Genomic DNA, 16,396 nt, shown 5'->3' with positions numbered 1-16,396 from the left:
AGCGCGTTGGGTTATTCCATAGGAATGATGTCACTTCAAAGCAAAATATTTCTATACCTAATGTAACATGTGGATTAATTAGTGATACATTTCCCTGCAAGTCACCTGTTCAAGGACTATAAAAATGTTACACCGACCATGATATATCATTTTGTAATTATTGTCTAAAACAGAAATCTGGGGATTTTACAATTTTGTATATAAGCGATTGTATCCATCTAAAGTGCGTATAAAGTCCCGCCACACGGATATACTCTGATGCAATCACCACTTTCAGGATCTGGACACATTTGGAGCAGAAGATTATTGATACGCGAGTGCGATAATCCTCAGGCATGCTTTGTATATGAGTGGTGCAACTTCAGTGCCTCCAATGGGTGAAGCACAGAAATGTGGCCACGGTGTTTAGGGCTGCAGTCAGGAGGGCAATAAAACCACAGCTCAGCCGCCTGGTTTTACTGCCCAACCCCTCCCACCCCCCCCGGCCACACGTGTCTCCAGAGCCTTAGGGGTACCCCTCGGTGGACAAAGAGCTTCCTTTAAGAATGATACACTATATTGCCAAAAGAATTGTCCCCACCCTCCCAATCAAGTGATTCAGGTGTTCCAATCCCCTCCATATCATGTGATTCAGGTGTTCCAATCCCCTCCATATCATGTGATTCAGGTGTTCCAATCCCCTCCATATCATGTGATTCAGGTGTTCCAATCCCCTCCCAATCATGTGATTCAGGTGTTCCAATCCCCTCCATATCATGTGATTCAGGTGTTCCAATCCCCTCCATATCATGTGATTCAGGTGTTCCAATCCCCTCCATATCATGTGATTCAGGTGTTCCAATCCCCTCCATATCATGTGATTCAGGTGTTCCAATCCCCTCCCAATCATGTAATTCAGGTGTTCCAATCCCCTCCATATCATGTGATTCAGGTGTTCCAATCCCCTCCATATCATGTGGTTCAGGTGTTCCAATCCCCTCCATGGACACAGGTGTATACAATCAAGCCCCTAGGCATGCAGACGGCTTCTACAAACATTGGTGAAAGAATGGGTCGCTCTCAGGAGCTCAGTGACTCCAAGCGTGGTCCCGTGATAGGTGGTCACCTGTGCAATAAGTCCATCCGTGACGTTTCCTGGCTACTAAATATTCCACGCTCAACTGTTAGTGGGATTATAACAAAGTGGAAGCCACTGGGAACAACAGCCACTCAGCCACCAAGTGGTAGGCCACTTTGTTATAATCCCACTAACAGCTGACCGTGGAATATTTAGTAGCCAGGAAATGTCACGGATGGACTTATTGCCCAGGTGGCCACCTATCATGGGACCATGCTTGGAGTCACTGAGCTCCTGAGAGCAGTTTCCATGGCCGAGCAGCTGCATCCAAGCCTTCCATCATCAAGTGCAATGCAAAGCGTCAGATGTAGTGGTGTAAAGCACGCCACCACTGGACTCTAGAGCAGTGGAGGCGTGTTCTCTGGAGGGACCAATCACGCTTCTCTGTCTGGCAATCCGATGGATGTGTCTGGGTTTGGCGGTTGCCAGGAGAACGGTACTTGCCTGACTGCATTGTGCCAAGTGTAAAGTTTGGTGGAGGGAGCAATTTCATGCTCCCAACTTTGTGGGAGGAGTTTGGGGATGGCCCCTTCCTGTTCCAACATGACTGCCCACCAGTACACAAAGCAAGGTCCATAAAGACATGGAGGAGCCAGTTTGGGGTGGAGGAACCTGACTGTCCTGCACAGAGTCCTGACCTCAACCCCATAGAACACCTTTGGGATGAATTAGAGCGGAGACTGCGAGCCAGGCCTCCTCCCCCGACATCAGTGCCTGACCTGACAAATGTGCTTCTGGAAGAATGGTCCAACCTTCCCATAGACACCCTCCTAAACCTTGTGGGGGGCCTTCCCAGAAGAGTTGAAGCTGTTATAGCTGCAAAGGGCGGAGCCAACTCAATATTGAACCCTACGGACTAAGACTGGGGGGCCATTAAAGGTCATGTGTGTGGAAAGGGCGTGGCCAACTCAATATTGAACCCTACGGACTAAGACTGGGGGGCCATTAAAGGTCATGTGTGTGGAAAGGGTGGGGCCAACTCAATACTGAACCCTACGGACTAAGACTGGGGGGCCATTAAAGGTCATGTGCGTGGAAAGGGCGGGGCCAACTCAATATTGAACCCTACGGACTAAGACTGGGGGCCATTAAAGGTCATGTGTGTGGAAAGGCCGGCGACCCGATACTTTTGGCAATATAGTGTAGTTAGCGGGTCCGGCGCTCCACCAACACGTCCTTCGATACTACAGAGGTGACATGGGAAGGGCTGATCATCTTTGCGATAACACTGCACAATGCATAGGAAGTCAGGAGCCACTTGGATTTCTGGCGGGATCAACAGGCATTTGTTTTGCACCCACTGAATATATATAACAAAATGTTTCCATACATAATTGGTCAAATGGGGGCCAATAAAATTCATTATTAGAGACGGTGCTGAATACACTATAAAAAACAATCGGCCGCCTGTAGCTCTCGGTGACTTTTATTGTTTTATTATTCTGTTTTAAAACGAGGAAAATGTAATCCGAGACTTTCTGTTCTTCCTCCTCCCCGGCCTCTATACATATGGATAGTGAATCCATAGATGTATATATAGAATGTGCTACCCGCGAGATCGGAGCCTCGACTCAGCAGGACTCCATTCCCGCTAGATCTCCAGATGGGCTATTCATACCTTCACTTCCACGCCTGGCGGATGAGCGATTGAACGGCCTTCCAAATATAGTACAATCCAGCAACACACACATATGTTACCTCGTAGTATTAGGGCAGAAAAATAAAAAAAGACGCAGAATATAATTGGTATTCCATTCTAAGAAAGTTCCTTCCATGCAAGCTATTTGGGGGCGTTGGAGTTGAACAAAGTTGTCGATTTCGTTCTTTTTACTTTTGGTAACTTCAAGAATTGGCACTTTTTTTTTTTTTACTTTACTTTTGGTAACTTCAAGAATTGGCCTTTTTTGTCTTTTTTCTTTTACTTTTGGTAACTTCAAGAATTGGCCTTTTTTGTCTTTTTTCTTTTACTTTTGGTAACTTCAAGAATTGGCCTTTTTTGTCTTTTTTTCTTTTACTTTTGGTAACTTCAAGAATTGGCCTTTTTTGTCTTTTTTCTTTTACTTTTGGTAACTTCAAGAATTGGCCTTTTTTGTCTATTTTCTTTTAATTTTGATAACTTCAAGATTTGGCCTTTTTTTAGTTTCTTTACTTTTGGTAACTTCAAGAATTGGCCTTTTTTGTCTTTTTTCTTTTACTTTTGGTAACTTCAAGAATTGGCCTTTGTTGTCTTCTTTCTTTTACTTTTGGTAACTTCAAGAATTGGCCCTTTTTGTCTATTTTCTTTTAATTTTGATAACTTCAAGATTTGGCCTTTTTTTAGTTTCTTTACTTTTGGTAACTTCAAGAATTGGCCTTTTTTGTCTTTTTTCTTTTACTTTTGGTAACTTCAAGAATTGGCCTTTTTTGTCTTTTTTCTTTTACTTTTGGTAACTTCAAGAATTGGCCTTTTTTGTCTTTTTTCTTTTACTTTTGGTAACTTCAAGAATTGGCCTTTTTTGTCTTTTTTCTTTTACTTTTGGTAACTTCAAGAATTGGCCTTTTTTGTCTATTTTCTTTTAATTTTGATAACTTCAAGATTTGGCCTTTTTTTAGTTTCTTTACTTTTGGTAACTTCAAGAATTGGCCTTTTTTGTCTTTTTTCTTTTACTTTTGGTAACTTCAAGAATTGGCCTTTTTTTTTTACTTTAATTTTGGTAACTTCAAGAATGAGCACTTTTGCCGGAGACACGGCAGAGGGAGAAATGACCGTTGAAATGAAATACGACACGTGAAACATGGAACAGCAAATGAGTTAAACGTGTTAAAGTCGCACCAAACAACGACTTTCCACTCAAAGCTACAATAACATCGTTATTAGTTAACAGTGAAAATACACCATCACCCCCCCCCCCCCTTGACAACTGGACCTCCAGAAGATTTTACCCCCTTCATGTCCTGGGCATTTTTGCTATTCAGCACTGTGCTACTTTAACTGGCAATTGCTTGATCATGCAACAGTGTTCCTGCCAGTGTGGGGTTTTTTCTGTTTTTATGCTATATAAAGGAAAAATGACAGAATTTAGAAAAAAAACAAATTTTTCTTCGTATCGGTTAAAAATGTTTGCAAATAATCTTTCTTCATAATTTCAGCCAAAATGTATTCTGCTCCTTTTCTTTGGTAAAAAATAACCCAAATCCGTGTATATTATTTATTCTGTGTGAAAGTTATAGAATCCACAAAATGTGGGATATATATATATTTGACAATCAATCAATCCGGATGTACTGACGGCCGGTCTCATTTCTTGAGGCCCGAAAATGCCAGGACAGGGCAAATCCCCCCCAAATGTCAGGACAGAACAAACCCCCCCAAATGCCAGGACAGTACAAATCCCCCCAAATACCAGGACAGTACAAATCCCCCCAAATGTCAGGACAGTACAAATCCCCCCCAAATGTCAGGACAGGACAAACCCCCCAAATACCAGGACAGTACAAATCCCCCCAAATGTCAGGACAGGACAAATAGCCCCCAAATGTCAGGACAGTACAAATCCCCCCAAATGTCAGGACAGTACAAATCCCCCCAAATGTCAGGACAGTACAAATCCCCCCCAAATGTCAGGACAGTACAAAACCCCCCAAATGTCAGGACGGTACAAATCCCCCCAAATGTCAGGACAGTACAAATACCCCCCAAATGTCAGGACAGGACAAACTCCCCCCAAATACCAGGACAGTACAAATCCCCCCCAAATGTCAGGACAGTACAAAACCCCCCAAATGTCAGGACGGTACAAATCCCCCCAAATGTCAGGACAGTACAAATCCCCCCCAAATGTCAGGACAGCACAAATCCCCCCCAAATGTCAGGACGGTACAAATCCCCCCCAAATGCCAGGACGGTACAAATCCCCCCAAATGTCAGGACGGTACAAATCCCCCCCAAATGCCAGGACAGTACAAATCCCCCCAAATGTCAGGACAGTACAAATCCCCCCCAAATGTCAGGACAGTACAAATCCCCCCCAAATGTCAGGACAGTACAAATCCCCCCAAAATGCCAGGACAGTACAAATCCCCCCAAATGTCAGGACAGTACAAATCCCCCCAAATGGACACTTTTTGGAAAGCAGTCTGAGGTATTTAGTAAGAGACGTGGCGAGTTTTTTGAAGATGTAATTTTTTTGTGACAGTTTTTTGGAAAATGAAGAAATTAAATAAAATGTTTTTTTTCCCACATTTCTTAAATATACTGTCACCAGTGCAGCAGAGCGCCATCACATGACTGGCGTGGTGTCAGGGGCGTGGTGTCAGGGACGTGGTGTCAGGGGCGTGGTGTCAGGGACGTGGTGTCAGGGACGTGGTGTCAGGGGCGTGGTGTCAGGGGCGTGGTGTCAGGGGCGTGGTGTCAGGGGCGTGGTGTCAGGGACCTGGTGTCAGGGACGTGGTGTCAGGGACGTGGTGTCAGTGGCGTGGTGTCAGGGGCGTGGTGTCAGGGGCGTGGTGTCAGGGGCGTGGTGTCAGGGACAGTATGTCAAAAATAAATAAATACGTGTTTTCATTACATTTTTTAACTTTTTTTTTCATTTTACCATCAAATGAATTGTCATTATTTTATAATTACGGTCGATTGGCCAATTCAGTCCTTTCTAGAATATTGGCCCCCAGCACGCTATCCTACCGAGCATGCCCAAGATGGCTGCCCCAACATCCGCCGCAACAGCAGATGAAACGTTTGAATCTCTAAGGAGAGACGGGCTAAAGAAATATAAATAAATAAAAAAAAAGTAATAAAAAATTAATTAAAAAAATGTAATTGCGCTCAAACTATTGTAGTTTCCGCATTTAAAACCGACCAACAAGCCGAAATGATGAAAAGAACGGAAAAAAACCAAAACAAAAACCCGAAAGCTGCGAGCTGCAGACTAATTTGGAGAAGAACGCCTTGATCAGCCCACCGGCCTGGCTGTCCTCCCTCCCTCCGCTCCCCAGCCAATATCCCCCCCCCAAAAAAAGGGCGAGCGGAGGATGGGAAGACGCTCGGAATGATGCATGCGTCGCGCTCCGAGGAATTAATATCGCCCAATAAAACATTCACCGCGGATGAACTTAAGGAAGATTAATTTTTTAACTCCTATTAAATTTTTCACGGGGTTCGCGGCGGGTTCCTCGGCTCCCGCCCTCCCCCCGCTGTCAGCCCACCAATTAGGAATGTTTAATTTCCCCTCATTATTTATGGGTGAGAGAGGAATCAGCTCCTGTTAATTAGGCCGGGGCCCCTCTGGGGCTCCTCCGGGGCTCCGGCTGGGTGAAGGGCCGGCTGACCCTGCGTTCTGCTTGATTAGAACGAAAGGGAATTGCGCATAAAAAGAAAAGAGGAAATTAGGAGGATTTTGGAGTTTATCGGTTTATAGTAGAAAGTTGTGATAAATGACTGACTTCTGGGGTTGGGGGGCGATATCTAGTGTGTGGAGGGGGGGGTCAGGAATTTGGGGAGAGATTGGGTGACAACGCTGACCCTGCTGCACTGAAATCCCAAGTGGTGTTGTCAGCTCCGCCCACATCTCCCCTGCTAGGCTACAGAACTCTGCCCATCCCTCACTCCTCATTTGGTGCTCCTACCTCAGGAGAGCGAGGGGTTAAAAAAAAATAGTATTTTTTAAAAAAATGTTTCTGCTGATTCCTGTCCCTCAAGGCAGTCCTTGAGTCCCCGAGTCCCCGAATCCTCTAGTCCCCTAGTTCTTGAGTCCCCGAGTCCTTGAGTCCCCTAGTCCCTGAGTTCTCGAGTCCCCGAGTCCTCGAGTCCTTGAGTCCCCGAGTTCTTGAGTCCCTGAGTCCTCCAGTCCCCGAGTCTTCCAGTCCTCCAGTCCCCGAGTCCTCCAGTCCTCGAGTCCTTGAGTCCCCGAGTCCTGGAGTCCCCAAGTCTCTAAGTCCCTGAGTCCCCGAGTCCTTGAGTCCCTGAGTCCTCGAGTCCCCGAGTTCTTGAGTCCCCGAGTCCTCGAGTCCCCTAGTCCCCGAGTTCTTGAGTCCCTGAGTCCCCGAGTCCTCCAGTCCTTGAGTCCCCGAGTCCTGGAGTCCCCGAGTCCTCAAGTCCTGGAGTCCCCGAGTCCTGGAGTCCCCGAGTCCTCAAGTCCTGGAGTCCCCGAGTCCTGGAGTCCCCGAGTCCTCAAGTCCTGGAGTCCCCGAGTCCTGGAGTCCCCAAGTCCCTGAGTCCCCGAGTCTCTAGACCCATTTTATGGCCGAGTCCTTGAGTCCCTGAGTCCTTGAGTCCCCAAGTCCCTGAGTCCTCGAGTCCCCTAGTCCCCGAGTTCTTGAGTCCCCTAGTCCCCGAGTTCTTGAGTCCCTGAGTCCCCGAGTCCTCCAGTCCTTCAGTCTCCCGAGTCCTGGAGTCCCCGAGTCCTCAAGTCCTGGAGTCCCCGAGTCCTGGAGTCCCAGAGTCCTTGAGTCCCCGAGTCCCTAAGTCCCTGAGTCCTTGAGTCCCTGAGTCCCTAAGTCCCTGAGTCCTTGAGTCCCCGAGTCCCTAAGTCCCTGAGTCCTCGAGTCCCAGAGTCCCTAAGTCCCTGAGTCCTCGAGTCCCTGAGTCCTCGAGTCCCCGAGTCCCCTAGTCCCCGAATTCTTGAGTCCCCTAGTCCCCGAGTTCTTGAGTCTCCGAGTTCTTGAGTCCCTGATTCCCCGAGTCCTCCAGTCCTTGAGTCCCCCGAGTCCTGGAGTCCCCGAGTCCCTGAGTCCTTGAGTCCTTGAGTCCCCGAGTCCCTAAGTCCCTGAGTCCTTGAGTCCCCAAGTCCCTAAGTCCCTGAGTCCTCGAGTCCCTGAGTCCTTGAGTCCCCAAGTTCCTAAGTCCTTGAGTCCTCGAGTCCCCAAGTTCTTGAGTCCCTGAGTCCTTGAGTCCCTGAGTCCCTGAGTCCTCGAGTCCCTGAGTCCTTGAGTCCCTGAGTCCCCAAGTCCTCGAGTCCCTAAGTCCCTGAGTCCTCGAGTCCCTGAGTCCTTGAGTCCCTGAGTCCCCAAGTCCCTGAGTCCTCGAGTCCCTAAGTCCCTGAGTCCTCGAGTCCCTGAGTCCCCGAGTCCCTGAGTCCCCAAGTCCCTGAGTCCCCCAGTCCCTGAGTCCTCGAGTCCCTGAGTCCTCGAGTCCCTGAGTCCTTGAGTCCCCAAGTTCCTAAGTCCTTGAGTCCTCGAGTCCCCAAGTTCTTGAGTCCCTGAGTCCTTGAGTCCCTGAGTCCTCGAGTCCCTGAGTCCTTGAGTCCCTGAGTCCCCAAGTCCTCGAGTCCCTAAGTCCCTGAGTCCTCGAGTCCCTGAGTCCTTGAGTCCCTGAGTCCCCAAGTCCCTGAGTCCTCGAGTCCCTAAGTCCCTGAGTCCTCGAGTCCCTGAGTCCCCGAGTCCCTGAGTCCCCAAGTCCCTGAGTCCCCCAGTCCCTGAGTCCTCGAGTCCCTGAGTCCTCGAGTCCCTGAGTCCTTGAGTCCCCAAGTTCCTAAGTCCTCGAGTCCCTGAGTCCTTGAGTCCTCGAGTCCCCGAGTTCTTGAGTCCCTGAGTCCTTGAGTCCCTGAGTCCTCGAGTCCCTGAGTCCTTGAGTCCCTGAGTCCCCAAGTCCCTGAGTCCTCGAGTCCCTAAGTCCCTGAGTCCTCGAGTCCCTGAGTCCTCGAGTCCCTGAGTCCTCGAGTCCCTGAGTCCCCAAGTCCCTGAGTCCTCGAGTCCCTAAGTCCCTGAGTCCTCGAGTCCCTGAGTCCTTGAGTCCCTGAGTCCCCGAGTCCCTGAGTCCTCGAGTCCCTAAGTCCCTGAGTCCTCGAGTCCCTGAGTCCTTGAGTCCTTAAGTCCTCGAGTCCCTAAGTCCCTGAGTCCTCGAGTCCCTGAGTCCTTGAGTCCTTAAGTCCTTGAGTCCCTGAGTCCTCGAGTCCCTGAGTCCTTGAGTCCTTGAGTCCCCGAGTCCCTGAGTCCTCGAGTCCCTGAGTCCTCGAGTCCCTGAGTCCTCGAGTCCCTGAGTCCTCGAGTCCCTAAGTCCTCGAGTCCCTGAGTCCTCGAGTCCCTGAGTCCTCGAGTCCCTGAGTCCTTGAGTCCCCAAGTCCCTAAGTCCCTGAGTCCTCGAGTCCCTGAGTCCTTGAGTCCTTGAGTCCCTGAGTCCTCGAGTCCCTGAGTCCTTGAGTCCTTGAGTCCCCGAGTCCCCGAGTCCCTGAGTCCTCGAGTCCCTGAGTCCTTGAGTCCCTGAGTCCTCGAGTCCCTGAGTCCTCGAGTCCCTGAGTCCTTGAGTCCCCAAGTCCCTAAGTCCCTAAGTCCCTGAGTCCTCGAGTCCCTGAGTCCTTGAGTCCCTGAGTCCTCGAGTCCCTGAGTCCTCGAGTCCCTGAGTCCTTGAGTCCCCAAGTCCCTAAGTCCCTAAGTCCCTGAGTCCTCGAGTCCCTGAGTCCTTGAGTCCCTGAGTCCTCGAGTCCCTGAGTCCTTGAGTCCTTGAGTCCCCGAGTCCCCGAGTCCCTGAGTCCTCGAGTCCCTGAGTCCTTGAGTCCCTGAGTCCTCGAGTCCCTGAGTCCTCGAGTCCCTGAGTCCTTGAGTCCCCAAGTCCCTAAGTCCCTAAGTCCCTGAGTCCTCGAGTCCCTGAGTCCTTGAGTCCCTGAGTCCTCGAGTCCCCAAGTCCCTAAGTCCCTGAGTTCTCGAGTCCTTGAGTCCTCGAGTCCTTGAGTCCCTGAGTCCCCGAGTCCTTGAGTCCCCGGGTCCCCAAGTCCCTGAGTCCTCGAGTCCCCAAGTCCCTAGACCCATTTTCCGGCCGATACCTGGCACAGAGGCCTTCCACATGGGCACTTTTGAATGCAGCGGTTCGAGTCTCATAGACTTGTATTGAGTTTGAAGTTCGCAGTCGAACTTTCATTAGGTTCGAATGTTCGAGACGAACACGGGGAGGGGGGGAGGGGGTATTCGGCCGTCGCTAATACCCAGTGAAGTGCCCGGCCTCAGGTGATACACAGAGATGAAGCAAATCCTCCTAACATGAGTTGTACCCATTTATCTACACCTGTCTCTTCTCTACATCCCTTCAAAGTCCAGAATTTATAAAGCTTGTCTGAGATGTCAGAGAAAAGAAGAAAAGAAGTTACACTCTATAGAGCTAGGTGAGGAGAGCTCTGAAAGCTGATTGGAGGGAAGAGACACACTCCCCCTTCACACAGGAACAGAGCTGAAGCTGTCAATCACAGAATATGCGCTGAAGCTCCTCCCCCGTCACCATTTATCTGCTGGTGTCAGAAGTGACTCTGATAGCAGAGGAAGGAGGCAGCGGACAGATATGACACTCAGTGCTCTGGACTGGGACAACGACACACTATAGAGGGATGTGCTTTGTTCCTATTTCATGTCTGAGGTTTGCAGCAGCTGTAGGGCGAGGCAAGTAGCGCAGTCGGCGTTGATGATTGACATTCACATCCCTCGTCTTTTGTTTCAGGTGGGAGCAGAGAAAAGCAAAGGGGTGTTACAGGAGGTGTGTCTTACCTGATGGCGACGCTGGGGTCATGTGACACCCCGCAGGACATTGACGCCTTCGTCCCTTTAATAACACTCTGGTCGGTCGGAGGGTTGGTGATCCGAGTACGAGCTGAAAAAAAAGGGGGGGGGGAGGGGGGGTACAGATCAATAATTTATATACGACAAGTTGATTGATTATCCCAAAGGGGGGGGGGGATTTACTAAAACTGGAGTGCTCAGAATCTGGCATTATTAGAGCTTTTAAAAAAAAATATCCAGCCTCTGTATCTCGGTGTCAGGAAGGCGCTCTTGTTGGGGTCACATTTCAGTAGGCGGACACCTCAGCGCAATGACATTTCGTTTTCTAAAGCCCCGCGTACCATTAGCAGCTGCCATTTTATGAGTTCACAAATGACTGACGCAGATCAGCCCCTGCAGTGGCCTGTCAGGAATTTTTCATGCAGAAAGTGTCGGGTTCTACAATAAACATTTATTTTCAAATAAAATCGCTTTCCCTTTCCCCTCGGTGGTAATCTTCGTATTTGTTTCCGGCTGGCGGTACACATTGCGGTCTTTGTCCCGCGCCCGGTGCTGCCATGGCGAACGTTAATATTTGTAGAACATCCCGACGTCGGCCTTCAGATGCATCGCAGGAAAAATGCTTGATGAGCCCCCCCCTCCCCCTCAACGGTCTCCCGTGTATCGCAGGAGATAAAGTCGCCGGACGCGCTCATTGCCCGTCTGTCATCGCAGACAATGCGCTGAGATCAGCTGAAGGATTGCGATGGAGGCCCGTTGTATCGCGGCCCACGGGGGAGATCCCCGCCGCCATATTTAACCCTCCCTGGTGCTAAGAAAAAGGACATTTACCCTAATAATAATAAAAATAAATAAATAAAATAATAAATAATATTAATACATTATAAATAAAAGAAAATAATAAATAATATTAATACAAATTATTATTATTATTATTATTTATTTTTATTATTATTATTATTATTTTTGTTAATAATAATAATAATAATAGTAATACAAAACAATAATTAGTATTACTTTATTTATTATTAATATTGTGGTGATAAATCTGTATATATCAATATAATATATTGTTGCTGTGGGGATTTATTTTTGCAGTGACTCTAATGTTGCTGGGGGATCTATGGTTGCTGGCGGGGGAGGGGGGTATTTTCGCTGGCTTAAGGGGATCTATTTTACTGCTTTTCTTGTTATCAATTGCAAATTCCATACAAATGACTTAGCATCACAAAATGGTACTTGGTTCTGTTATCTCTAATAGGGGTGGTACTGGGAGGTGGGTATGGGGTGGAACCAAGGGACGGTGTTCAGAGGTGGGTAGGGGGTGGAACCAAGGGACGGTGCTCAGAGGTGGGTAGGGGGTGGAACCCAGGGACGATGCTCAGAGGTGGGTAGGGGGTGGAACCAAGGGACGGTGATCGGAGTTGGATAGGGGGTGGAACCAAGGGACGGTGCTCAGAGGTGGATAGGGGGTGGAACCAAGAGACGGTGCTCAGAGGTGGGTAGGGGGTGGAACCAAGGGACGGTGCTCAGAGGTGGGTAAGGGTAGGAACCAAGGGACGGTGCTCAGAGGTGGGTAGGTGGTGGAACCAAGGGACGGAGCTCAAAGTTGGGTAGGGGGTGGAACCAAGGGACGGTGCTCAGAGGTGAGTAAGGGGTGGAACCAAGGGACGGTGTCATAAGTGGGTAGGGGGTTGAACCAAGGGACGGTGCTCAGAGGTGGGTAGGGGGTTGAACCAAGGGACGGTGCTCAGAGGTGGGTAGGGGTAGGAACCAAGGGACGGTGCTTAGAGGTGGGTAGGGGGTGGAACCAAGAGATGGTGCTCAGAGGTGGATAGATGGTGGAACCAAAGGACGGTGCTCAGAGGTGGATAGGTGGTGGAACCAAAGGACGGTGCTCAGAGGTGGGTAGGTGGTGGAACCAAGGGACAGTGCTCAGAGGTGGGTAGGGGTAGGAACCAAGGGACAGTGCTCAGAGGTGGGTAGAGAGTGGAACCAAGGGACGGTGCTCAGAGGTGGATAGGGGGTGGAATCAAGGGACGGTGCTCAGAGGTGGGTGGAACCAAGGGACAGTGATCGGAGTTGGGTAGGGGTTGGAACCAAGGGACGGTGCTCAGAGGTGGATACGGGGTGGAACCAAGGGACTGTGCTCAGACGTGAGTAAGGGGTGGAACCAAGGGACGGTGCTCGGAGGTGGGTAGGGAGTGGAACCAAGGGATAGCGCTCGGAGTTGGGAAGGGGGTGGAACCAAGGAACCGTGCTCGGAGTTGGGAAGGAGGTGGAACCAAGGAACGGTGCTCGGAGTTGGGTGGGAGTGGAACCAAGGGACGGTGCTCAGAGGTGGGTAGGTGGTGGAACTAAGGGACGGTGCTCGGAGTTGGGTAGGGGGTGGAACCAAGGGACGGTGCTCAGTGGTGGGTAGGGGGTGGAACCAAGGGACGGTGCTCGGAGTTGGGTAGGGGGTGGAACCAAGGGACGGTGCTCGGAGGTGGGTAGGGGGTGGAACCAAGGGACGGTGCTCAGAGGTGGGTAGGAGGTGGAACCAAGGGACGGTGCTCAGAGGTGGGTAGGAGGTGGAACCAAGGGATGGTGCTCAGAGGTGGGTAGGGGGTGGAACCAAGGGACGGTGCTCAGAGGTGGGTAGGGTGCAAAGACAAGGGGCTACTCAGAAGGGGGGAGTACCTACACCTGTTTTCCGGGGACTATGCACGTCTGGGGAGACACTGGAGGCCAAGGGGGTACCCTACAGATGGAAAGAGCACTTTGCAACTTTCAGAGGCTGGTGATGCTAGAAGGACCAGCAATGGTGTAGAAGGCTATGCAGTTACATTTCTTCTTTGTTTTTTTACAAGGAGCATTTAAGATCATTGTAGCTTTTTATTAAGCTGCTTGTCTCGTAGTTCCAATTGGCAAGGCCCTCGCAGTTCACCCGGGGTGAATCTACTGGAGATGGCACATCCTTATATTGTGCACTCAGCTCGAGAGCAGATGCAGCTCTCATGATTGGGAGGTCACATGTGCCGAACATGACCCATACCATCAAGGAAGGTATTTCATCTCTACGTATTCAGCCGTTGTACTATCAGCTGCATTCTGAACACTAAATAGGATGACCTCTTTGTGGAACTTCTGTAAAGTCTTGAAGATATAAGACGTGCATGACTGTGCCATATGGAACGCCATTAATGTTAACGACAGCAGTAAACACAAATAACTCCCATGGATGAAAAGACGGAACATAAAAGGTAAAGATCTTTATCACTGAGCGATACCTCTAAAGCGCACTGAGAATAGAAAAGCATTACAAAGAAAAAAAAATAAAAAAAATAAAACATATGCAGCTCCGTTCGCTTTGGATATTATCTATTATATATCTATTTATTCCAAGAGCAAATCTACATACAACATTTCTTCATCATATATGAAGATCCCTTGTTCTCCATGAAAGTACACAATGCCTTGAGATACAGGTTGTAGACACCTTACCTCTCAACATTTATACCCTTGAGGAACCCTCAAAATTATTTTTAGATCCTGGAGAACCCTTGCTGAGGTAAGTAGGGAAAACGACTTTACAGTAGCAGTCTAAATGGCCCCCTTACAGATAGCTACAAAGATCACTGGTGTCCTGACTATGAACTATGGAGGCATCATCAGATGGGAAGGTCAGTCAGCCACAGCTCAAGGAACACTTGGCAACCTTTGAAGGAACCCTGGTTGGGAATGGCCGATCAGAAAGATTATTGGTGCTATGCCATTGGTTCTGCAAAGTGGTGTTGGTCCGAGATCTATGAAGACAACATCAAATGGGAAGGTTAATCAGCTGCAACTCAAGAAAACCTTAGCAACCCCTGGGGGAACCCTAGTTGGAAATAACTGATCAGAAAGATTATTGGTGCTATGCTACTGGTTCTGCCAAGTGGTGTTGGCCCGAGAAATTTAAAGGCACCATCAAATGGGAATGTCAATCAGCCACAGCTCAAAGAACTCTTAGGAATCCCTGGGGTAACCCAGGTTGGGAATGGCCGATCAGAAAGAATATTGGTGCTATGCTACTGGTTCTGCCAAGTAGTGTTGGTCCTAGATCTACGAAGGCACCATGAAATTGGAAGGTTAATCAGCTGCAGCTCATCGAACCATTAGCAACCTTTTGGGGGAACCCTGGTTGGAAATAACTGATCAGAAAGATTATCGAAGCTATGCCACTGGACTTGCTGAGTGGTGCAGGTCCTAGAACTATGAAGACAGCATCAAATGGGAAGGTCAATCAGCTGCAACTCAAGATACCCTTAGTAACCTCTGGGGGAACACTGGTTGGGAATGTCCGATCAAAAAGATTATTGGTGCTATGCCACTGGTTCTGCCAAGTTGTGTTGGTCCTAGAACTATGAAGGCACCATGAAATTGGAAGGCTAATCAGCTGCAGCTCATGGAACCCTTAGCAACCTCTGGAGGAACCCTGGTTAGGAATGTCCGATCACAAAGATTATTGATGCTATGCCACTGCTTCTGCCAAGTAGCGTTGGTCCTAGAACTATGAAGGCAGCATGAAATTGGAAGGTTAATCAGCTGCAGCTCATGGAACCCTTAGCAACCTCTGGAGGAATCCTGGTTGGCATTGGACAACCAGAAATATTATCGGTGGTGCCAAGTGGTGGTGACCCCAGAACAATGCAAGCACCTTTAGATGGGAGTCAACTGGTCACAGCTCAAGGAACCCCTAGCAACCTCTGGAGGAACCAGTGTTGAGAGTTGCTGCCTTACATGGCACCTACACTCTATGGGCAAAAGTCACCCCGCCAAATCTTTGAGTTGAGGGGTTTCCAGTGGAGGATACCTGCTAATACTACAGCATACAACTTTTTTTTTTTTTACAGTATATGTGATTCTCCAATCTTCTCATAATTCACCAAAATTAACATGATCTGGAGTCCCCGGGTACAAACATGTACAATGCAAAACAAACAAATAAAAACCTTCATATGTGACGATCAGTTAATGATGTCAATACCAAACTATCAATGGGAACGTGCTGGATTTAACAAAGGTTCCTTATTCTTAAAAAGGGGACTAAAAATCAATTAAAATTGTCCTCCAAAACGGCACAATCTCTGCTTTGTTCATCTCACAACATCATTCCATGAATAAAACGGTAACAATGACCTTTTATTATTCACTGCAGTAAGATATATTTCATGGTCACCCTACAGATCTATACAATTTGCAACGTTACACAATTTATTCTTTGAATCCGGGACTCTCCAAAATCCTTACGGGACCTTTGCCATGAATGTTGGAATAAAAAAAAAATAGTGTTCAAGAAGCATAAAGCATCAAACTTTCAGTGTCCAGAAATATGGGTGTAACGGAACCGGACCCTGGCTGCACTCGGGTATTTCCGTTAGACTCCCGCCTTCCTGTCCGCACACCATCCATGGACCCCACCGCTGACCATACAGGACGAGACAGCACCAGGCTTCTTAAGACAGGAAGTGAACTGCTTTATTTTAACACAGACACAAGATATATACACAGGGCGGGGCAATACAACCAGTAACAGGAAACACATCAGCAGGCCGTCCCATCAGGGGGAAGGGCTGCTGGAAACACCCCCCACCAAACCAAGACACACAATAGAACAATGGGATACACCATGTGGCAGTAGACAATACAGGAACACCTACATCCCATAATAGTTTGCTAGAACAATGGGATGCAGCAGCATGGCAGAGAACAGTGAACAACCCCCACACCAATATTAGAACATTTCACCCTGTACCCCTTACAGGCACAGGGTGACTTACACATAATGAGAACATG

General features: G+C 48.7%; 1 protein-coding gene across 2 annotated transcripts in view; it reads right to left on the bottom strand.

Moving 5' to 3' along the window:
- The window catches only part of SDK2 (sidekick cell adhesion molecule 2), a 186,203-nt gene extending 175,541 nt beyond the window's left edge, over positions 1-10,662 (bottom strand). For both annotated transcript variants that reach the window (XM_089685363.1, XM_089685365.1), the window contains exon 1: positions 10,565-10,662. In XM_089685363.1, the coding sequence (XP_089541489.1) occupies positions 10,565-10,605 (41 nt within the window). In that variant the 5' untranslated portion in view covers positions 10,606-10,662. The remainder of the gene's footprint in view (positions 1-10,564) is intronic.
- Positions 10,663-16,396: the final 5,734 nt, after the last annotated feature.

The sequence above is a fragment of the Staurois parvus genome, unplaced genomic scaffold (genome assembly GCF_062004578.1).
Source record: "Staurois parvus isolate SC_StPar_1 unplaced genomic scaffold, SC_StPar_1.0 ptg000373l, whole genome shotgun sequence".
NCBI classification, from domain to species: domain Eukaryota; kingdom Metazoa; phylum Chordata; class Amphibia; order Anura; family Ranidae; genus Staurois; species Staurois parvus.
This window is presented reverse-complemented; position numbering and strand designations above follow the sequence as displayed.